Genomic DNA, 24,428 nt, shown 5'->3' on the forward strand with positions numbered 1-24,428 from the left:
CCTTGTTTATATCAACATCAACATTAAATGTCTTCAATAAAATTTGAAAGCATCACTTATGCAACTTCACCCCGAGGTTCCAACATGTGAAGGTTTACTCGTGATTTTGTAGATGTAACCACTGACTTGGTGTGTTCCAGTACAGCTGCTCGAGGTTCAACAGATGCATTGTATATATCTTTGCACACATAGTAACACTTTATGATAATGTGTTGGTTCCCTATACTTTGAGAATTTTGATGTACACTACTGAATGATGTTCAGAAAACTTTGTAGCAGAAAGCAAAAATCTTATATATGAGGTTATCTCTAGTTATACAATAAAATGAACAAGGTCCATTCACTATTCTCTCCGCATGCATGCAATATATAACAACATAAGCAAGATCTTGATGATGTAACACAATCTGAATGTGAAGTTTAGATTGTATGTTGTTGCTGCCATCGAGTGAATTTTTCTGTTATCAGGTGAGGAAAATCATCAAAATCATGCAAATTGCAATGCTTGAAAATGAAAATGACCCCTTTTCAGCAGAGTTGGGCAAAATTGGGTATGAATCCGGAGGGGGAAGTTTGCATTCATCTCCATTAAAGTAGACTCTCCGGGGAAATCCCCATCCCGACTTCAGTGTAAATGTATTCTTATCCTTTTGCATAAGCACCTCAGACTGAACATTCCCCGAAGGTCCAGCTTCCATCAAGAGATCATTGTAAAATTTCATACCATAGAACATGGCAGTGTCATCTGTGTAGACAAATGATTGTTAAGTTCCGTTCAAGCTTGAGAAAGAAACTAAATTCACATTCGTATGCACTCACTAATGGATTGGTAGGGTACGAGAGGCTTGTAGCTGAAGCTGAAAACTTGAGTGACATTGTTGAGATTGGGATGTTGTGCCACAAGTGTCCAATGTGTATGGTTCAATCTGTAATTGAAATTAGTGATAGCAATTTTGACTCGCCAATAGTCCTTGTAATTGAGCTTAACATGCCAATGCACGCGTATTGGGCACATATGGTGGGTGCATTGTATTAATGGCTCATTATCCTTTCTTGGAGTGTTTATTCCCTTTCTTTTCAGTTTTTCCGAGTCTCCCCTGCATCATCAAAATCCCAGTAAACTAATTAGCAAATGTTAATGGATAAGCTTTATGTATGCAAAGGATACCTACATAATGCAGTTGTGTTTATGATTGCAACCACAAGCACAAGATGGGCAAGGAGTGATGGTGTCGTTGTAGAAAGTTGAGAAAGAAACACAACAACTCGGGTACTTGGATGACAGAAACTGAGAATAGGTGCATGTCACATTCCAAGTCACTGCAAGTAATTATTACATCAACCTGGTTGCTTACTGAAATACCGATAGACAGAGGGAAAAATAGAAGCAAAAAGGGAAACTTACTCAATGCTTGAGTTTTTCGCCTATGATCTGCAGTGAGGAAAACTGTGGATGGAACTATCTTTGCCGGGCCACAAGTGTAGCCTGGTCCTGGGCCAAGCAGAGTGAAATTCTTGGGTAGTTTTACTGTTTTGTTTGATGTTCCAGCAAGTCCAACACTAATCTGAAAAGAAGATACGGACTCGGAAGGATCTTCGCCCCAAGACGCGAGAACACCACCTTTACAGCAGTTGCTGAACTGTTGGTTGTAAGGAACTCCAGGAAGCAAGTCCACAAGTACTGGATCCCTCTTGCAGCAATGTGGTACATTTCCTTTAAACTTGGAACAGTCACCTTGTTCTGTTGTTTGTGATCCCACTATGGACCATATGACTTCTTTCTTTGGCCAGTTCCATCCTAAAGTCCATCCAGGGCTCATAATATGCCGATACATTTGGAAATTATTCATTGTAACAACAGCCTGTATGAACATTTCAGGTTTTCATTACTATATAATCATTCGCGTCAATCAGTATTATGAAGATACTTACCACATAGCCATCTGGTGTCCAAGACATGACATCCCATTTTATTGTGATGTTACCAAACGGATCCAATGGATCAAATGCATCTGAAGGTACGAAAGGAAGATCAAAATTATATGTAATGGGCCACAAAAATATACAATTTCTTTTCTATAAGTATGTACTTTACCTGCTGCATGAGGGAAAATAGAAGACAAGACGACTGCGGAAAAAATTAACTTTGCTAGAGGAAATAAGAGTTGGCATTGATGGGAGTAATCTTTTCCCTCAAAAGATATTCTTTTCTGAGACATCCTTAGTATAGTAGTATATCTTGATGTTTAAGGATCTTATGTTTTTTTTCCTAATAGAATGAACTTGGAGTATTAAAAGAGAGGGAAATTTTAGCTCACGATGATGCCACACCTAATGGTTGTTGGGTGCTTTATGCCATAATATCATTATCTCACTCCCACTCTATAATTCTTTCTCACCTATTTCGGCATCTTTCAAAGGGTCATCAAGATTGAGAAAGGCGGGCGATGGGACATTTAAACGCAATAGCTAAGCAGTCATTTCCTAGGTGGGATATATCATCAGTTCTGATTAGCTATTGGTAAAACTGTCCCTTTATAGTAGATGTTAAGTCATAATTGTTCTTGATTATTTATAGCAAAAATTTAACAGTGAAAAAATTCCTAATTTGATGGGAATACAATCACTATCTGTACCAGTCTAAAATCGAACCCTTGTAGTTGTAAAAACGAATTCAAAGAGCGGAGCCTTTTTTTTTTCTTGTATATATGTCTTCCCTTTAAACTTCATTTAATTTTCTTGAGAGCATTTCTTATACTACATTGTGTTTCAAGTTGAAGAAATCCTAGCGAAGTTGCATGTGAGCTTTTAACATCGTTACATAAGTGAACAAAGGATGTGTTAACAATTTGAATGACACCGACTTGCCATCTTCAGAGTTACGCTTCTTTAAACTAATTTGCTCTAACAGAACCAACTCAAGACAAGTCTTTCGAATTGAGCCCTCTTGTTCAGTCAGAACAGGTCGATCAACGTCTTAGGCCACGACTCGGAGTGGTGGCCTGGATTCAAGAGTAGTGCCAAACAATGGCCAAAGAGGTTGTTGATCCTCAGGGAGGGGGAAATTGTTGTGTATCAATTATCCCTCGTCGATTAAAAAGATAATACTAATGGTTTATTGGCTTGAGTGAACTCTCCCACCTAATAGACTAGTCTTTTGGGTTGGGGTCTCTTGTTTAGTCTATAACATTCAAGTAGCAGACTGCAAAGTGAAACAACATAATTTTGTATATCCAGCTTCTTGTTGACAATAAAGTACAGTAGGATCAGAGTTAGTTCTTTGAAGAGGTGCTCCGTGTTTCATGCCCAAACGAATATACTTCAAACCTGCCGTATGAATCATTAGACATTTTATGGCACTCATTGAATATATAGAAGAAAATTGGATAATTTAAGTGTGCTCCGGTAAAGCACCTTATTTTTCATAAAAGACTTGAATAGTTTTGGAAATTGCCAAGTGCATTGTAATACTCATTAGTACATTCCTGTTCTTGAATATTTATCACTAGTTACACCCATCAGTTGGGAAAACCAAGGGAAACAGAACAACCAGAGTTGGACAATTTTCTTTATCTGGTGCCGGCAGAATATGGAAGATATGGGTAAGATTCAGGAGATGGCATCACACAAGGATTGCCATTGAAGTAGACCCTCCGAGGGAAAGCCCAAGCTTTCTTCAGTGCGAGTGTTTTTCCGTCCTTCTGAAGTGTTAAATCTGAGTGGACATTTCCTTTTGGTCCAGCTTGCATCAGGACATCATTATATGACTTTCTCCCATAAAACAAGGCTGTATCATCTGCATAGTAAAAACATCATCAGTCTGATGGATAGTCTAATGATCAAGAATATGTATGTTATGTTTATCAATCAAATAAAGGCAAAGGGAGCTTACTAGCTGATAGGTTGGGCATGAGAGGCTTGTATGAAAAGCTGGAAACTTGAGTCGCGTTATTGAGGTTTGGATGTTGAACGACGAGTGTCCATAGTGTATAGTTGAATCGGTAGTTGAAGTTTGTGATGGTGATCTTCACGCTCCAGGACTTCTTGTAGTTTGATTTAACATGCCAATGCACATTGATAGGACACATGTGCTTTGTGCATTGCAGCACTGGCTTATTTACTTTCTTTTGAACGTTTACTCCCTTTCCACTTGGTGTCTTCCTGCAATTACACTTGTCGGTTATGATCTGTGAAGGAGAATTGTTCATAGCTACTTAACGAGGGACAATTTTTACTTGTTTAATTCTTATGTGCATCAGCACCTTCATAACAGAGAAAGTACTACTGCAACTACTACTACTAATTGAAGGTATGAAGTATGGGAAATGCATATAAATCTTACATGACACAGTTGCTACTGTTCTGGCAGCCACAAGAGCAAGAAGGACAAGGGGTGATACTTGCATTGTGAAAAGAAGACAAGGAGACACAACATGTCGGTGTTGGAGAGGCTAAGAACTGAGAGTAAGTGCAAATCACTCTCCATGTCACTGCATATTAAGCAGAAAGATTCAGACTTAGCAAACAGTATTTACTTTCAATGTAGGGTTGAAAGACTCACTCATAGCCTGTGTAAATCGTCGACCATCCGATGTTATGAAACGAGTGGGATGGATGATTTTAGCAGGACCACAAACATAGCCACCACCTGGAGCATTCAAAGTGAAATTTTTGGGAAGTTTCACTGTACTGTTTGTAGTCCCAGCAGAGCCTACGGTTATCTGAAATGCAGAGAGAGCAGCAGAAGGGTCCTTTCCCATCGATGCCAAAACACCATCCTTGCAGCAATTAGCAATTTGCTGGTTATAAGGGGTATTTGGCAGCAAATCAACAATTGCAGGATTTTTCTCACAGCTGTGAGGAATATTGGATCTGAACATTGAACAATCCCCTTGATCAGTAGCTTGTGCTCCAAACATGGACCAAATCACCTCATTCCTTGCCCATGTCCATCCTAAAGTCCATCCAGGCCTCATTATTGGACGATACATTTGGAAATTGTTCATTGTCACAATTGCCTGAAATTTCGAAAAATTCATGAACCAAAGATCTCAAACATCTAATTAAATAATAGTTAGTTCAAATATAATTACCACATAACCATCAGGGGTCCAAGACATCACATCCCATTTGATTGTTATATTTCCGCTTGGATCCAATGCGTCATAGGCAGCTGCAATATAATTACAAGTAAAACAAAAGTCAAAATAGAAATATGAATGCAATAGAATCTCTAAACACCTCCCTTGCAGCAATGTAATTACCTGCACCAGAAAATAGCACAAAAAGTAGAAACACTATGGTATATGAGTTCCAGGACATGTTGGACGACCCCATGGGTCTAAATTTCTCGAGTATAGTTTTGAGATGCAATTGCACATATCTATGTCATTGTATCTATTTAAAATGCTAACAAAAATAGGAAGTAGAACGTGCCAAAGAATGGAAGAAAGAAATTGTAAAGGTCGCAAAAGAAGGCTGCTTCCTGGAAAAAGAGTACACATGCAATTGTTGACTTTGCCTTGCCCGGAAGACTTAAGACTTATTTTAGTCAAATATTTTCTGACCTACTTTTTGACAAATGAAGAAACGATAATATTTTTTTTCTATTATATTCTCAATTTATTAAGATTGATATAAACTCATTATATCAATCATTATTTTTTTAATAGACATGTCAAGTTAAAATTGACAAATAAAAAGGAACGGAGTGAGTAATATCAAATATTGCTGGGAGTACTTCAAAAAACTAATACTCTCTCTTGTGTCATTTAATGTGAATCATTTCCTTTTTATTTCGTCCAAAAAAGAATGTCATCTAGTTAAAAATAGGAAAAGGATCAAAAATGTCATTAAATTATTTGAAATGAATAAAAATGTCTTCCGTTTATAATTTGGTCCAAAAATGTCTTTGCCGTCAAATCTGTGATCAAAAAATGCTCTTATTGTTATTTAATAGGTCAAAAATGCCCCTATTGTTACAAAATGGGTCAAAATGCCTTTTTTCTGAATAAATATAATTTTTTTTAAGAAAAAACAAATCGTGTTCCTTATAAAAATATTACTTTTAAAAAACTCTATTCTTGTTTTCTTTCTTTTTAAACCACATTAAGTAATAAAAATGTAGGAAATTATTTTATTCTTCGTAATCTCATTTTATCAATTAAAAAAGAATAATTTCATGTACTATATGTTTTAATGAATAATATATGCCATATATATAAGATCATAATAAATCCATTATTAATTTTTATTCAAATAACGATAAAAATAACTATAATAAAATAAGAAATATTTTTAATTTTTTTCTAATCGAAGTAGAATAAATATTTGCTAATAAAAAAAATATTATTAGAAAAAAAATATATTCAAAAAGAAAATAAATAATATATATTTTTTAATTATGAAAATAAATAATATATTTATTTGAAAAGGGGCATTTTTGACCTATTAAATAACAATAAGGGCATTTTTGGATCAAAGTATTGACAACAAGGGCATTTTTGGACCAAACTATAATCGGAGGGTATTTTTGTTCATTTCAAATAGTTTAAGGGCATTTTTAACCCTTTTCCCTTAAAAATATTTTAACGTTAAAACTCTCTTTTTACAACACAAATATCTAAGAATTGTTTTACACCAGAAGTTTTTAAAGTCTTTTTTTTAAAATACTATGTCAATTCAAACGGGTGCTACATAAAATGGGACAGACGAAGTAATGTTTTTTATATCAAAAAATGACCTAAAATGCCCTCGAACTATTGAAAATGATACAAAAATGTCTCTCATCCATCTATTGGGTCTAAAATGCCTTTACCACCTTTAAGTTCAAAAATGACTTTTCCTTTAACGAAAAAAGGCATGGAGAAACATTTTTGTACCATTTCCAATAGTTCGAGGCCATTTTAGGTCCTTTTCCGTAATTAAAATTCTGTTAAATAAATTTTGATATATAATTAATTTTAAATAATTAAATTGTAACCAATAGATGGCTATCACATTTTTTAAAAAATTATTCAAATTATTTAATTAAAATTCTTTTAAATAAATTTGATTTATAATTAAATTGTAACCAATAGATGGCCGCCATGTGTTTAAAAAAATTATTCAAATTATTTAATTAAAATTATATTAAAGAAAAAGTCATTTTTGAAATTAAAAGTAGATGACAAAGACATTAATTTTTGGAATTTTATATGATAATCATCCCTCTTTAGTTCAATGAAGTAGAACGAGTAATGTTTTTTATATTGTTCAATGAAGTTGAACGAGTTTGTTTTTTTTGGCCTTTTTAAAAGAAGGCTTCTAAAGGAAGATGAAGAGATCACGCGCGAAGAGCTGAGGATAAAGCAACTTATAACGCCTCTTAAACAAGTGAATGAACAAGAATCAAAGTTAGTCACAAAATCCTTACATCAATTTATTAATTTGATTCTACAGAGCAAACCATGATCTTTATTTTGTACTCCGTATATATTAGATTTACTTTCAGTGAAGCTATAAGGTATCATACCCGGGGGATTACAAAATAACGAAAAAGTAAAAGTGACCGTGTTTCAATTTATGTGGTATTTTTCATTTTTCGAGAATTAATGTGACTAATCTTTAAAAGTTAAATTGGATCAGATCAACTTAATATTTTAAAATTTAAATTTAAATATTCAAAAGCGAAATAAAAAGTACTATAAGTTGCAGTTCTTGTTAAGTTCAAGACGCAAACTAAATTATAGAATTATCTTCATGCTTTTAATATAATTATATTTATCTTCATCCTTTTAATATAATATAGATAGATAAATATTTGAAAAAAAAAGTTTGTAAAACTTTCATTAAATACAAATAAATGAGAGGTAAGAACTCAATTATTCATTAAGCGCGGATAAACGAAACCCAAATAATCCAATGTCCTCAACAAAAACTGTACAAGGCCAAAATGGTCCAATCGAATTGGAACAGAAAAGTATAGCCAATATGAGCTCACGGAAGAAGACAGATGATTCCACGTTGCGTCTTCCTATTGGGTCCAATTGGCTGCATTAGAGATTTTTTGATGAAAATGTAGGCTCTTTCTCGTTAACAACAATGGAATCAACTAATTGATAATCTCTATATTAGTCTAATAACTAAGTTTGTCCATTAAAAATCATTCTAATGGAGTATCTACGTAGAGCCAATGTTAATAATAAATATTGATGGTGATATTTTCAGGCATGTTACTATTTCTGTTAAGACGCCTGGTCCAACTCAACTAATCCATAGCAAAACTCAAAGCATGAGAAAAGGGAGAGAATACCGAAAAACCATAGGAATGGGTGGAATTGGAAAGCTAATCATTAGGAAAAAGCCACCAATCCCCATAGATTTTCGGATAAGCTCATCTCCCTGTTTCAGATCTGCTAACCACTAGTTTGTGTATGTGAATTAACGATGCAGAAGCTGACACTTTTTTATAAGGGAAGAGTGGGGTGCGGCGGAAACAGCTACGAAACTGACTTGTTAATAGCCTGGACTCTCACATATCCATACCCATTGACCGCCCTTGTTGTTTAAATCGTCCAAAAACAAATGGCACGTTTACTACTATTGAAAATAATTTAATTTTACGTGACTTTTTTGTTAATTTATAGTCATCTAAATATTAAAAGAAATTATTTTTATTTTTAAAATTTTATGTCAAAATAAATAATATCATATAAATATAAACAAAAAAAAATACAAATTGTAGCTATTAAGAATTATAAATTAATAACCAAACGTGATATTTGATGTGCTCAATTTTATCCTATTTATGACTTGTTTCATACTCCGGTCCCCCTACAAATTTTATTGGCCTTTTACCTACTATGGAGATTTAGTTTTGTTTTTCTATACTAAATTTTAATATAAAGTAAATGAATTATTAAGCACATAGTATAAGAATATTCGTGGGACTCATGCTTTGTCAAAATGAAATATCATTATTTATTGTCGGTGTTAAAAGGATGTGGAAAATTTTGGAGTGGTTCAAACCTTATACCTTACACAAACTAATAAGTAATAGTTTAGGTATTTATATTTTTAATAGTTTACATATGAAATTAAAAAAAAAAAGATATTTTAAGTGTTTTTTTTACATGATCTTATTTAAATATTATGTTTGTTTTGATTGTTATTTAAAATAGTTTATTGTATTGTATAGTTTAAATAATCACCTCAAATGTGACTCCATATTTTACGGCTTTTGCAATTGTTCTCTTGTAGCTTTAAAACTAATTAATACTCCCTTTATTTAATTTTTAAGGTAATGCACACATATTAAAAAAATAGTTAAAAATAAAATTTGAACCATATTTTTCTGTACTATCTTTTTGTTTAGTCAATCTCATAAAGATAATTAAATGTGAAATCATAAATACAAATAGTTTTTTATTGGAGTATAACTTTATAACTAGTGTAATTTAACTCCTAAAAAATTATAAAACTTCATTAATGCAAAAGGTAAACTTCATTATGTAGTGTAGTTTAACTCCTAAACTCCCACCTTATTGGTGAATGTTCAATTCCCACATTGTAATCCCCCCCTCCCCCCATTTCCCCATTCCCTACCCCCAATTTTTATTAAAGGAAAAAAAAACTTTGTATATTTATTATATACCCGATGTATAATATTATATACCGAATTTTTAAAACATTGAAGTAAGAAAATAGTGACTATGTGATTGAAACTTAAAAATTTGGCTACCTATATAATGGCAAAAACATTTTTCTTATCGAGAATGAGTAATTGTGTTTTTGCGCTAAAGATTTGCAATGTACTTTTTGGATTATAAATTTACAATATAAGTTAGGTAATTATATTTTTCTATTTTGAAATAAAGTGGAATTAGAAACATTTCATCTATAAACGATTTTGGCTTTGTAACTGATCTCTTTTCACTTTAAAATTAATTATTATTAAATATTTTCATATAATTAAAACAAAAAAATGTGAGAATGATGTCAAAATAAATAGATAAAAGTAAGTTATGCTGGACTGACTTAATTGAAACAAAATCACAACTATACTAGTATTTAAAAACTAATACGATATACTATGAGGGTTTGTTTGGAAAGTCAATTCATACTCACTCTTTTTTTTTTAAAAAAATCAAAATAATTATCATTTTAGGAATTCTAAATTAAAGTTACGAATTATTTTCAATTATTCTCTTAAAGTTAAAGAAGTATATGCACAATGTTTAAAAGGAAAAAGTTGTCTACCTGTCGTATTTATTATTTTCTTAATATGCATGAAAAAAAAGAAACTAAACCAATAGTTAAAATGAGATGGAGGGAGTAATTAATAGGATAGTAATTACAACACAATTTAGTAATTACGCAATATTGTAACTTGAAAGACTTGTTAGTTTGTTATAATGTGATGATAATATAATTACAAATGTAACGTTTGATTTTGTAGGTGTAATTCATAGTTAAATTTTTTATGTTTTAAAAATAAAAATTAATTGTAAAAAACCACACGTTAGTGTTTGACAAATATATCTCTATAAGAGATATATACTGCTAAAACATTAATTATGTCAAAATTTATGTTAGAATTATTATTTCGTACACACTAAACAAGAATTATACGTATATGATTTGTTTCTTCTTCAACTTATTATTTTGGTTGATAAATATGTACAGCTACAAATATCTCTGCATGAAACAAGAAGAGATAATTGCATAAAAAAATATGCAATCCGCCGAACGTCTCCGGCATACCAAACACTATATACCTCATCAAAATTCCTACAAGCAAATTGGAATTAAGCAAATTGGTTACTTTGACTGAAAATTCAATAAGTAATAATAATAAAAAGACTTTGTCAACCAAAACAAAAAGAAGCAATTAAATTTGGTGTAATTAATAGGATAATAATTACAATACAATTTAGTAATCATCGCAATATTGCAACTAAAAAGACTTTTTAGTTTATTATAATGTGATTATAATATAATTACAAACGTAACGTCTGATTTTATAGGTGTAATTACATAGTTAGAATTTTTATGTTTTAAAAATAAAAATTAATTATAAAAACGACGCGTTAATGTTTGACAAATATATCTCTATAAGAGATAAGAGATATACATTGCTAAAGCATTAATTGTGTTAAAATTTATGCCAAAATTATTATTCCATACACAGTAAACAAAAATTATAGTATATGGGTTGTTTCTTTTCTTCAACTTATTATTTTGCTTGATAAACATGTACAACTATAAATATCTCTGGATGAAACAAAGAGAGATAATTAACTAAGAACATGCAATCCACAGAACGTCTCCAGGTCTCCTGCATACCAGACACTATATACCTCATCAAAATTCCCACAAGCAAATTGGAGTTAAGCAAATTGTTGACTTTGACACAAAATTTAATAAGTTTTAATAATAAAACGACTTTATCAACCAAAATTATAAATATACTAAATCACCTTTTAAATTTATGATTTTTGAACCTGTCATGACATTTTCCATAATTACAACATGTTATTAAATGTTAAAATTGTTAAAAAATGAGAGCAAATAATAAATACTACTAAAAGAGGAAAGTAACACAATAGAAAAACAAGAGATGAGAGCTTTTGTTATTTTTTCAAGTGTTCCCAAATGTCTCCATGTGTATAATATTATGAAAATAAATCTTATACCTCTATTTATAATGTTACATAGATCAAGACATACAAAATTGAAGATTGTCATAAGCTGACATATTTAACCCATTATATCATATAGACTGTGTTGACTTGATAAATATATTAAAAATACCTTTTAAAATTGCTATTTTAAACATATCATGATATTTTTACACAACTATAACATGTTATTAAGGGTAAATGGAAGAGATTCTTTTTTTTCTTTTTCTTTAATATAACTTAAAAGTCACTAGATTCTTTAATATATGAATAATAGATGGTGGGGCAGGCGGGCTGCAGCCAGAGAAAAGGGGGCGAAGCCCGAAAACTGATAGGAATGGGTGGAGTTGGTAAGCTAAAGATAATGGAGTATTGAAGAAGCTTACCAGCTCACCCATTTCTAAAAGTTTTTGTAGGGCTCAATTCCCATTTCACATTAGCTGAAAGCCTTTTATTAAGTAGTACAGTAACATTTTTGTATGCATATATAGAGATTGTTTGATAAGTGACTTGGCTACCTACAGTTTCTACTTATATAGTGTGTACTTAATGGTCCGTGGGGGGTGGGCGACTTATTACACAATAGTTCCCCATCTGATAAGGTTAACGTCGTGGAATTTCTGAAAATATGTAATATAAATCATATCAATAATACTGAGGAAGAAGATAACTTGGGAGAGAAGACAATCTCATTCTATTAATTAACAATTGAATGCATAACATTGTATATATATAACTCAATCTCTAACTAACTCCTAACTGACTTTCTAACCAACTGATTCTGTAACAAACTTCTGTAACAAACTTGTGAATTGATCACGTGAATAATTAGTTTAATCACTAATCACTAATTCAGGGCACGTCAACACATGTGCTTAATTCCTTCACAAACTCCCTTAAGGGGATATGAAAATATTTTTCATCCCTAGCTTGGACGCCAAATACATGTGTAATGGTCGACCAAGACCCTTAGTGAATAGATCAACAGGTTGCTCAGTTGAAGGTAGATAAGCATTGACAATCAATCCCTCTTGAATTTTTTTTCTATTGAAATGACAATCTATGTCTATGTGCTTAGTCTTTTCATAGAACACAAGATTCGTAGCTATCTGCAGTCTTGATTTGCTATCAAAAAATAGAGAAACGGGTACTTTAATATCTACACCAAGCTCTTTAAATAAGCTAATTACCCATACCACTTCTACAACTCAAGAAGCCATTGCCCTGTACTTAGCTTCTACTGAACTTCTAGAAGGAGTAGCTTGCTTCTTAGACTTCCAAGAAATTGGTGAATTCCCATATTGCGCAAGATAACCAGTAATAGACTTTCTACTGTTGATACAGGTTCCTCAATCAACATCAAAATATACCTTTAAAAGATCATCTCCAACAGCAGACATTAGTATTCCCAATTCTGGTGCATGCTTGACACATTGAACTAACATTAAGGCTGCCTCCATGTGAGATTTCTTTGGAGAGTGCATGAACTGACTCAGACTTTACACAATAAATGCAATATCTAATCTGGTTGTTGTAAGATATAATAACCTTCCAATGAGTTATTGATAACCAGTAGGATCTTTCAATACCAAATCTTTATGAGTTGATGGTATATATTTGTCAAACTCAATTGTAGTAAGTTTTTGAGTCTGATCTATAGGAGTTGGGACAGGCTTAGCACAAGCAAGTTCCATATATGTAATTAACTCCAATGCATACTTTCTCTGGTGTAATCCTATCTTCACTCCTGACAAATTCAATGCCAAAAAAATATCTAAGTTCTCTCAAATCTTTGATCTTAAAAGATGTGTGTAATGCCTTTTTAGTGTGTTGAATCATGGAATGATCATTTCCAATAATTAGCAAATCATCTACATAGACCAACACAATGACAATCATGTCCCATTCCTTCTTTGTGAACAAGGACTAATCTCTAGTGCTTTGATGAAATTCAGATGAAGTTAAGGCTGTAGTGAGTTTAATGTTCCACTGTTTAGATGCTTGTTTCAATCCATACAAGGATTTTAATAGTTTGCACACTTGTCCAGCCTTTCTTGCTTTATCAGAAAAATCTTTTAGAATTGTCATGCATACTTTTTCATATAGATCTTCCTGTAGAAAAGGATTATATACATCTATTTGGTATAATTTTCATCGCCTGGTTGCTGTCAATGAAATCACTGCCCTGACAGTAGTCATTTTCACCATAAGAGAAAAAGTCTCTTGGTAATCCAATCCCCCCTTTTGACTATATCCTTTTGCCACCAATCGAACCTTCAATCTTTCCACTTCCCCATCTGTTTTATATTTGATTTTGTACACCCACCTACATTTCATTTCCTTATTTTCTGTTGGAAGTATCAAAATCTTCCATGTTTTGTTATATTCTAATGTTTGTTTTTCAGCCTTCATGGTCTGTACCCATCTCTGATCATTTGCTACCTCTAAATAGTTAGCAGGTTTAATTTTTACTAAAAATTTAGACACAAAACTTTGTTACTTGGATGATTAACCAGTATAATCTATATTATCAGCAATAGAATATAGACAATTTCTAGAAGCCTTTGTTAGAACATAATCTTTGTGCCATATAGGAGGTTTAGTCCCTCTTACTGATCTTTTGATCTTTGTATTCCCTGCATCATTCATTACAGCTACTGGTGCATTCTCTACATTGTCTCTCTCAGCCAAGGGTACATCCTCTGATATACTACCTTCTGAAGGATGATTCAGCATAACATCCTCTTCAGGAGCAACTACTGAATCAATGGGTAAAGAAGAAGATGTTATAAGCATGAGCAAATCATCAAAAGAAAAATGAGGGTTTGATATATGAAGATCCTGCTGGTCCTTCACACTTCCCTTGAATGGGAAGATGGATTTCATAAACACCATATCTCTACTGATAAAAAAGTATCATTTTTAAGATCATATAGTCTATACCCTTTCTGCTATGTACTATAACCAACTAACACAGCTCTCACTGCTCTAGGACTAAACTTGTCCTTTTGAGTAAGATGTGTAGCAAAACACAAGCAACCTAGGACTCCTAGGTGGTGAAGAGATGGAAGCTTATTGTACAATAGTTCAAAAAGTGACTGTCCATTCAATACAGTTGAAGGTATTCTATTTAAAATATAAACAAATGCTTCAATGTACAATCCCCAGAATCTATCTGGCAAACTATCTTGAAACTTGACTGCTTTTGCAGTCTCAAGAATATATCTATGCCTTCTTTCTACCACACTATTTTGCTGTGGTGTATATGTATTATACTATAATTGTAAAACAACTCTCTAAATGCATGACTAAATAATTCTCCACCATTATCAGATCTTAATTTCTAAACCTTTTTTTCAAACTGTCTTTCTACTTGAATAAAAAAGTGTCTCAATAACATCAACACATCTGATTTAAGTCTCATTAGAAAAATTCAAGTCTATCTTGAATAGTCATCAACAATAGTAAGGAAGAATCTCATACCATCAAAAGTTTTTCATTTATATGGTCCCCAAACATCTACATGTAGTAATTGAAAGCTAGAAGTAGATCTATCCACACTATGTGGAAAGGATAATTTTATTTGTTTAGCAAGTGGACATATCTCACAATTATTCAAAGTAAATGATTTCATCTTACTAGTGTTTTGAGACATAGGTAATTTCTTAAGAACATTCATAGGAACATGACAGAATCTATGATGCCAAGTAAGAGCAGTTTTTTTTGTGCATTTGCTGCAAAACACTTGTGTATGCCAACTTTATTATTTTTTGAGTGTAGAGTGTAAAGTCTTTCTTCTTCACCAATTCCCTCGCCTTCCCAGATGAGAGATCCTGAAATACACAACATTTGGGGAAAAAAGTAGCACTGCAGTTTAAGTCTTTTGTTAATTTGGAAACTGACATAAGGTTAACCTTGAAAGCTGGTACACACAACACATTATTCAAAACATCACCTTCTCCTAGATGGTAATTCCCTACATGTGAAACTTTTACTGAGTCCCCTATGGGCAGTTGCACTTGACCTGCATTGTCTGTCAATCCTTCATCTAATAAGTTTGTATGATCACTTATAATATGATTAGTAGCTCTTGTATCTACTATTCATTTAATAAAAGTTTCTTTATTAGGGAAAAATGTACCTGCCATATTAGCACTTTTACTAATAGGACCAGCAGGAGCATGACTACTGCCAGAAGAACTTGGAGTAAACATGGATTGAGTCATTATGACCTGCTGTTGTTGATACTGAGATTGACATGAGTCAAAATTAGACTGCAGTATTTGCTAGTTACAACACTGATGTCCTTCTCTTTGTTGTGACTGTACCTGCTGATTTTGCTGATTTTAATGCATTTGCTCCTGTAGACCTGCATTGTTAGTATTAAACAAAAGAGTGCCACCTGACATGGATCCTGTAACCACATTTGCTCTCCTTTTCCCTCTAAAATCAGTAGGGTAGCCAATAAGACTGTAATAATTTCCTTTCTCATGTCTAGTGAGATGACAAAAGTCATATTTTTTCAACTTGCTACAATCTCCTCTAGTTTGTCCTTTCATGTGACAGTAATCACAAAAGGAATTTGCATTGAATCCTTTCTTTTGCTTGTGACTGTCACTGTCTGTCCTTGAAGTATACATAGCAGTGGGAACAACTTGTTCATGCATCATTCGACTTGTTCCAGCTACAATCCTTTGACTCTCATCTTGATTCACCAATACATAAACTTGATTAATAGTTGGAACCTGTGGCATCATTAGAATTTGGCTCCTAGCTTGACTATAACTATCACTAAGTCCCATTAAAAACTGCAATACTTTTTGATACTGTAAATACTCACTGAATTCTCTTGACTTAGTACAACTACATGAAAGATGAGGCATAATCGAATCATATTCATCCCACAAAGCCTTCAGTTTAGAGTAATAAACTGATACTGAGGAAGTACCTTGAACAGAAGTTAAAATTTCTTTATGCAATTGAAAAGTCCTAGAACTGTTGATTTTATCAAACCTTTCTCTTAGATCCTCCCAAATCAAATGACTATCTGAACAAAACAACACACCACATATGCTATCTTTACTTACATTGCAAATAATTCAGGAAACCACAATCGCATTGCAGCGATTCCAAAGTCTCTCTAAGTCTCCTGTAAACTGAACTTGTTTCATTGATCTATCAATAAACCCTTGTTTATTCTTGCCTAGAAAAGCAAGCTTTATAGCTCTGCTCCAAAGTGTGTAATTTTCTCATCCAGTCAACATAATTCCAACTGATAAAGAACCAGGTGCATCCAATGGATGCAAATACAAATGATGATGATAATCACTTGATGTGGTTGTGGTCGCGGAAGCATTTTCTCCCATAACTCCTAAATTCGTCATGAAAATCAAGCTAAAAAAACTTACAGAGATCTAGAAATAGAGATAAGCACATAATCCCTTGAATCCTTCACTGCATGTGAAAGAAATCCGTCGATTTGTACCTCTCTTTGCTCTGATACCATGTGGAATTTCTGAAAATATGTAATCTAAATCATATCAATAATATTGAGGAAGAAGATAACTTGGAGAGAAGACAATTTCATTCTATTGATTAACAATTGAATGCATAACATTGTGTATATATACAACTCAATCTCTAACTAACTCCTAACTGACTTTTTAACCAACTGATTTTGTAACAAAATTCTGTAACAAACTTGTAAACTGATCACGTGATTAATTAGTTTAATCACTAATTCGGGGCACATCAACACATGTGCTTAATTCCATCACAGATGTTTCTTTTTGAGATAAGAGCTTGATTTTTTGTTTGTTTCTTGAGATTGAGTTTATAATTTGTTACACTAAATTAGAATCTCCGACCAAAACAAAATGTGATATTTCTCATATAGAATAATTCTAGATACTTTTATTTTATTATTTAATTAGCTTAGCACCTACCACTGTAATTTGTTTTGAATTTCCTCCTTTAATTATTTCATGAATTCAATTATAATTGTGTTTTAACTCAAAAAAATTTCTTGTACAAAAGGTTTTCTCGGTGTGAATAAACACTTTTATATCTATCTTTTTTTTTGAAGAAGTTTTTAACTTATATAAATAGAACATCTTTTGTTCTCATACAAGAACACAAAACATACACAATGCAGTAGTCATTGTTTATATGTTTTTTCTTTTTATATTCGGTGAATTGATCAAATAATATCAAAAATAATGTTTTTTCTATGCCTTGCTACATACCGTTTGATGCACTTTGCGAGGAAGGTACAAAAACAACCCCCGTTAGCGAGGAACGGGTTAACAGACCATGGTATTCCATTTTAATATTTCTAAAAAAAAATAAACAACTTTTTAAAGGAGATATTAATAAAATAATAATTAATTTAAAGAGCATGATCTTAGGTAGAGCAAACCAGTCCAGATATATATTATAGGAAGTCTGGACTTGTTAGCATTTTAAAGTACTTTTATAAGTGTTCGACTAAAATAAGAAAATGCTAAGGACTTCTTTTTAAATCAAAATACAATTATAAAATTACCTAACTTAGATAAGTGTCATAAGTTATAAAGTTTGTTTTGGTGGGGAATTTCCAAATGAATGGGCAAGTGGAGCAGAGCACCGCTTGGCTTGTCGGTTATCCCCAGCAGTACATCTCTCTTACCCCCAGAAACACAAATTTGAATAAGCCAATACAAAAGTGGAACTTCGATAATGAATGAATGACTCAATACAAATGTAAAGTTCAAAAATTCGCATATATAACTTTTAATAAATATAGCGCATCACTCTTCTTATTTTCCTAAAATTTCAGATTCAAAAATTACCAATTCCATTCGTAAGAATAATTCAGAACATGACAAGCACAAACGATGCTTCGATTCTTGCACGATTGATTTATTAATTCATTATAATTCTCTTTAAAATATGAATCGACAGAAAATACTATACGAGGTGCAAATTTGGACATCATTGTACATCCAACATGAAACATTCCTGTTCTTGAATATTTACCAACACAGGCTAGGAATACCAAGAGAGTAGGAAAATTTTCTTTACCTGCTGCCGACAGAATTTGGAAGATTCAGGAGATGGCCGGCATCACACACAGACCCAACCTTCTCTTAAAAAATTAATCATACTTTACTTTCTTCAAGAGATATTTTACTTTCCTCAACACATCCAAAAGGCACTAATAAAGCAACTAAAATGATTCAAAATATGATGCTAATTACAGAAGAAGATGGATTAATTAATAAGAAATTGCCCAAAAGGCAATTGAAATTCTTCTTCTAGATGATGTTACATTAGCGAAGTTTGGAAAGAAGCTCATTAGCTTCTGACTCTGAAAACTTACATTTTTCTTCAAACTCCGTCTCAAAGCCCTCTAGAAAATCCTTGTCTATCTCCTTGCATTCTTCCTTCTGCTCTGATCCAATCCTTCAAACACTGTCATTTCAACCGATAAATCGTCTTTCTCCCCTATTCGCACTTGCTCGTCCCGACTAAACACTCCATCTAATGGAATAGTAGACACAGGAACCGCAAGCACATCTCGTGCCATTTTGGAAAGTAGGGGGAATTTCTTCGTATTCTCTTTCCACCATGCCAAGAGATCAAAATCAGACTCATCGACATCATATTGTTGCTCCAGATACAAACTAAGCTCATTAGAATTAGTAGATCGTCTCGATTCATGTGACATTACAACATGTTGTTTCCAAAATTCGCAACCTGGAAAATGCTTAGATGAAGAAGAACCCGGAGGCATTGGGGGCTGTTTGGGTTCAACTGCAACATCATAACCTGACTGAATAAATCTCATTAGCTAATTTCAATAAATCATCTTTATGAGAATATAAATCTTGCTCCCTATAGCTCAAATCCAGATTTTGATATAAACATTTAAGGGATCTAATAATGCACCAAGTAAATATATTGGAGGTACAGGAATAAAATGTTTGATAAATTCAGCTCTCATGTCAGGTAAAAAATCACTAAAGTAAGGATTATCCTTATATTTTAAGAACAACGAAGATATGTCATTCAATTAAACAAGTACCGAATTGCAAGTAGAATAATAAGAACCAGAAAAGTGTGAAATATAGCACTCTGAAACTTCTGTAAAAAATTAACTAACTCTTCACAGATACTCCAATTTATGTTAGTCAAATCATTTTCATCATCATTAATAGATTTATTTTCATCAGCATCAGCAACAATAGCTTCATTATAAGCTTCTGTAAGAATGTCTTTTTGTTCCAACGCACGGACCAACATATCATAAGTAGTATTCCATCTGGTCGGAATATCAAGTATTTGGGATCTTAACAAGTGTTTATCAGCTAAACACTTTTTGCTAAATTCAGTCTGTCTATAAGTACAACAAATAATATAGCGCATCGCTCTTCTTATCTTCCTAATTTCAGGTTCAAAACGAGCAATTCCATCCCTAACAATTGAATTCAAAATATGACAGGCACATCTAACATAACGATGCTTCAATTCTTGCACAGCTGATTCATTAGTATTCTCTTTAAAATACGAATTAACTGAAAACAACTTATCACTTATCCTATAACGGCGCGCAAATTTAGCCATCATCTCAGATATGTTAAACCTGTTTGATATGCTAAAAATCCGTTTTTGCATAATAAAGTTATCATCAATCCAATGAGCAGTAAAGCATACAATATCTACGTCAGTGAAGTCAGTACGAGCTATGTCAATACTTAAGGCTAAACTACAAGAAAGAGACTTAAAATTTTCAATTATTTGACTTCGATACTTATAAAATTGATTTCTGATTTCAGAAATAATAACACTCCTAGGAATAGGCTTATATGCTGGAAAATGGGCGTTTCGAATATAAATTGTAAGAGAATTCCTGAAATTTGTAGTATAAAGTATTGATTCAGCACATAATAATTTAACTAAGTTCAGCACGATCAATTTCTTCTGAATATTCAGTGGGATAGTAGAAAATTTGAATATATTTTTCTAGAGAATCTGTGAAACTCTTACTATAAAGTGACTCAACAATAATAAATTTAGCTAGTTCCCAATGGTCAAGTTTTCTACAATATTTAAATTGTTCACCAGTTTTAGGATCAATTTTGAATTGTACAGCAATTGCTATCACAACTTTCATTATCTGAGCTAAGTTCATTATGACCACGTTTATTTTTTAATCTATTATTACCTGGTAATGTTGACATTATAAATATAAGGGAGAAAATACATGAGTAAACCTTTAAATAAGCAAAATAAGTAATGAAGAGATGGAACGATTCTACCAAATTGACAAAACACAAACAAATTGAGCAGTTGAAACTTGAATTCCAATCACTTGAGAGAATGAGAGACAGTTTGAGAAGAAAAAGAGTTGTTTTTGTAGTGAGAAAGAAATGTAAGATGTTTATATAGCTTTGAATGAGGGAATGATTTTATTGAGAAATAATCATAATTAGAAAAAAAAAATAAGAAGGGACAACGGTCATATAAAATATTACCGCTATTTTAATATTTAACGGTCGTAAATTGTTAAGTAACAAAATGATTTGTAAATAGATTAAGGACATTAGTTCTTCGAAGAATGTGCAAAGTAGGACAAGGGTAGCTCTGGTTAATTGATATTTTCTTCTTTCATATTTACTAGTCACATTTTGCTAGAGTTATATTATGTGAATTTTGACCAATATATATGTTTGGATGGTATTTTGCTATATTTTTGTTATTTTGATTTTAAAATAAGTATTTAAATAAAAAATGTTTTACTTAAACACTATAAAAATATATAGTTTTTGAAAATTTAAAATTTTAAGTTTAAATATTTTATTTCATCTAGCTCAAAAGATTAATCAAATTGATTCTCATATTTTATTTAAACATTAATTCATGAGTTTGTTACAGAGAATGTGGTTGAGAAATTATTTTAATGCTCTTATTTATCGAGAATTTTCGACATCAATTAATTAACCTCAAGTAAAAAATGTCTAAAATATATAATATGATTTATTGAAATGAATGCATTTAATTAAAGTAAATGATATTATTTATGTGGCTAACATAATTACACTATATAACATAGACAAATGAAAACAGATAAAAAAAAATCAAAATTTCAAAAATAACGCACATTTAGCCGAATAAAATTAAATGTGATTTACGGACAATGTATATGTATCTGGATAACATTCCTTTTCTGCATAACTAAAACATTTTTTGGAAAAACAAAAACTACCAAACTTGGTCCATTGACTAAACGACTAACAATATCACCCTAGTCGTTAAGTAATCAAAAGATTTGTAAAAAGATTAATGTAGAATCAGGATCAACTAGGACAGAAATAAAGCATTGGGTCAAACTCTTTTTTGGTGTCAAGGTAATAACTATGAATAGTCATCGACTTTCGAAAAAGAGTAGAAGAATGGGACGTACCAGCTATCAAAAAATGACTTCCCCCAATCATCCAGGAGTCACTGCTGAGCTTGACAATCAACGTTCAGCTGCTAAAGGTTGGAGAGAGGCTCAGGTGCGGAGCCTTCCACTGTGGATCGAGACTATGCAAAAGTAGAACACCATGACATCAGTTCTTTGAAGAATGTGCAAAGTAGGAAAACGATAGCTTTAGCTAATTGATACTAGCACATGTTTTATTTTTTAAGAGTCAAATTATATGAATTTTTACTAATATTTGAAGAACTTGTGTTTGGATGACTTTTGTCTTATTTTTGTTGTTTTGATTTAAAAAATAAATATTTAAAAATGCTTTAATTTTGTGAAAAAAATCTTAGTTAAACACTACTCCATCCGTTCCATTTTACGTGGCACCCCCTTTGACTTGATATGGTGTTTAAGAAAAAAAAAACTTTTGAAATTTGTAGTCTAAAACAATGATTAAATATTGTGTAGTTGAGATTCAATTCGTCAAGATAAAAGTGAAATTTTAAAATTAAATTGTTTCTAGTTATAATAAGGTAACATGATCTTTGTGACGGATTAAAAATGAAAGTTCATCGTGTAAAATGAAATAGGGGGAGTATAAAAATGCTTAAGAGTTACTCCCTTTGTCTCTTTTACTAACTTTTACTTGTTCACTATTTTAAAAATATATTTTCACTTTTATTTGTCACTTTTATTATTTCAAGAAAAGACAATTTTTTTCTTCATGTATTTACTTTTAGCATTAATTATTTATCCAAAATCATTTTTCAAGACTTAATATTACACATCAATTAGTAGGGGTAGTTCAATCATTGTTTTTTTAAATAGATGTGACAAGTAAAAGTGAACACATGAAGTATTTTGGCTTAAAAACACCTATAATAAGTCATTCCAAACATACTCTAAGTTATATTTTTTTCACCATATTAATATGAGAAGGATAACAACTTATAGTATTTTTTGTATAGTTTTCCAATATTTACATTTAAAATTTAAAATATTTAATTAATCTAATTTAATTTAGCTATAAAAATTAATCAAATTAATTCTCATAAAATAAAATGTGACTAATAAAAATTAAGCATTAATTCATGAGTTTGATACAAAGAATGTGTACGAGAAATTCATTTAGTCATGGGGTGCGGTTATTTATCAAGATTTTTTTACGACAAATTGTTAATATAGTTGAGATTCTCTGCTCTTTTTTGTTAATATTTTCTTTTGTCATAGCATCCTTGACTTGGCCAATATTGCCTTGTACTGTTAAGTTCCCCTGCTTAATGGTTTTTAAGTCAACATTTGTATTTATAGTGATCGAATATTGATATTTATTTACTGTAAAAGTTTTTAGCTTATTGATGAGTTAGTTTACATTGGTGATATTACATTCACCTATATACATACATAATTTGGATTTGTAATATTATATTTACCTTTGACTATTACATTTATAATGCTAGGGAAATCTCAAAATTATACGATAATATATGGAATTTTAGTTGGCCAGGTTGATGAGATGTTCAGATTTTTTATTGTCATTAGTGGACGAATTCTAAATATTTTCCTTGTCATTATACAACGAAAAAACTTTGACATACGAAATAAACTAAGAGAAATAGAAGGAGAAATCGATGTTCACCCGTCAGTAAAAGTATTTTGAAATGATGAAGGATGATCCTATATTTCGACACATTTATTTCAGCATTTCTAAAATTCCAGAAAGAATAATTACATGCCGATATTGTGCAGACATTTACGATGTTTGTTGGTAAGATTATCAAACAGTTGTTGCTACGTCGGTGACTATATTTACTAGAGTAAATACTATTTTCAGCATTTTAATTTATTTAATCTATTTTTCTTTTTAACATGTCATTTTTTCATGACATATTTAAAATCACAAAATTAAAGAATATTTTATTACATTTGAGATATATTTATACTTTAATATCACAAAATTCAAAAAAAAAATTATTTTTTTAAATTTTGTGTCAAGTCAAAATAAATCAAATAAATTGAAATGCGAGAATAAACTACATTAACGACATTATTTATCCTGTTTAATCTATAGTGTTTGTATGTTTTATGTGAGTAAATTTCATGATTCTGAAAGAAATTAAAAAAAAAAAAACTCATTCGTAATGAAAAAGGAAAAGAGTTGATGAAAATCACTCCGTTTAAAATCCAATTTGTTTTGAATTTGTATTCCAAAAAAGTCATACAAGATGCTTATACTTGGAAAAGAAAAATACAACAATTAATTGGAATTTATGAGTACATAAAGTCCAGTTGTGTTTGGGTTGGAAAAGAATGTCGTT

General features: G+C 31.6%; 2 protein-coding genes across 2 annotated transcripts; both read right to left on the minus strand.

Annotated features, from left to right (window-relative positions):
- Nucleotides 1-16: 16 nt before the first annotated feature.
- LOC129894206 (COBRA-like protein 4) lies at nucleotides 17-2,305 on the minus strand. The gene is made up of 6 exons (XM_055969774.1): nucleotides 2,096-2,305; nucleotides 1,933-2,012; nucleotides 1,406-1,862; nucleotides 1,173-1,320; nucleotides 820-1,097; nucleotides 17-745 (listed from the first exon to the last, which is right to left on the minus strand). Exons 1-6 carry the CDS (start codon nucleotides 2,217-2,219, stop codon nucleotides 465-467), a joined length of 1,368 nt encoding a protein of 455 aa, XP_055825749.1. The 5' UTR covers nucleotides 2,220-2,305; the 3' UTR covers nucleotides 17-464.
- A 1,082-nt stretch (nucleotides 2,306-3,387) lies between these two features.
- LOC129896055 (COBRA-like protein 4) lies at nucleotides 3,388-5,504 on the minus strand. The gene is made up of 6 exons (XM_055971873.1): nucleotides 5,265-5,504; nucleotides 5,094-5,173; nucleotides 4,562-5,018; nucleotides 4,343-4,490; nucleotides 3,893-4,161; nucleotides 3,388-3,796 (listed from the first exon to the last, which is right to left on the minus strand). Exons 1-6 carry the CDS (start codon nucleotides 5,335-5,337, stop codon nucleotides 3,570-3,572), a joined length of 1,254 nt encoding a protein of 417 aa, XP_055827848.1. The 5' UTR covers nucleotides 5,338-5,504; the 3' UTR covers nucleotides 3,388-3,569.
- Between the last annotated feature and the right edge of the window lie 18,924 nt (nucleotides 5,505-24,428).

This window comes from Solanum dulcamara, chromosome 7, assembly GCF_947179165.1.
Source record: "Solanum dulcamara chromosome 7, daSolDulc1.2, whole genome shotgun sequence".
Classification (NCBI taxonomy): domain Eukaryota; kingdom Viridiplantae; phylum Streptophyta; class Magnoliopsida; order Solanales; family Solanaceae; genus Solanum; species Solanum dulcamara.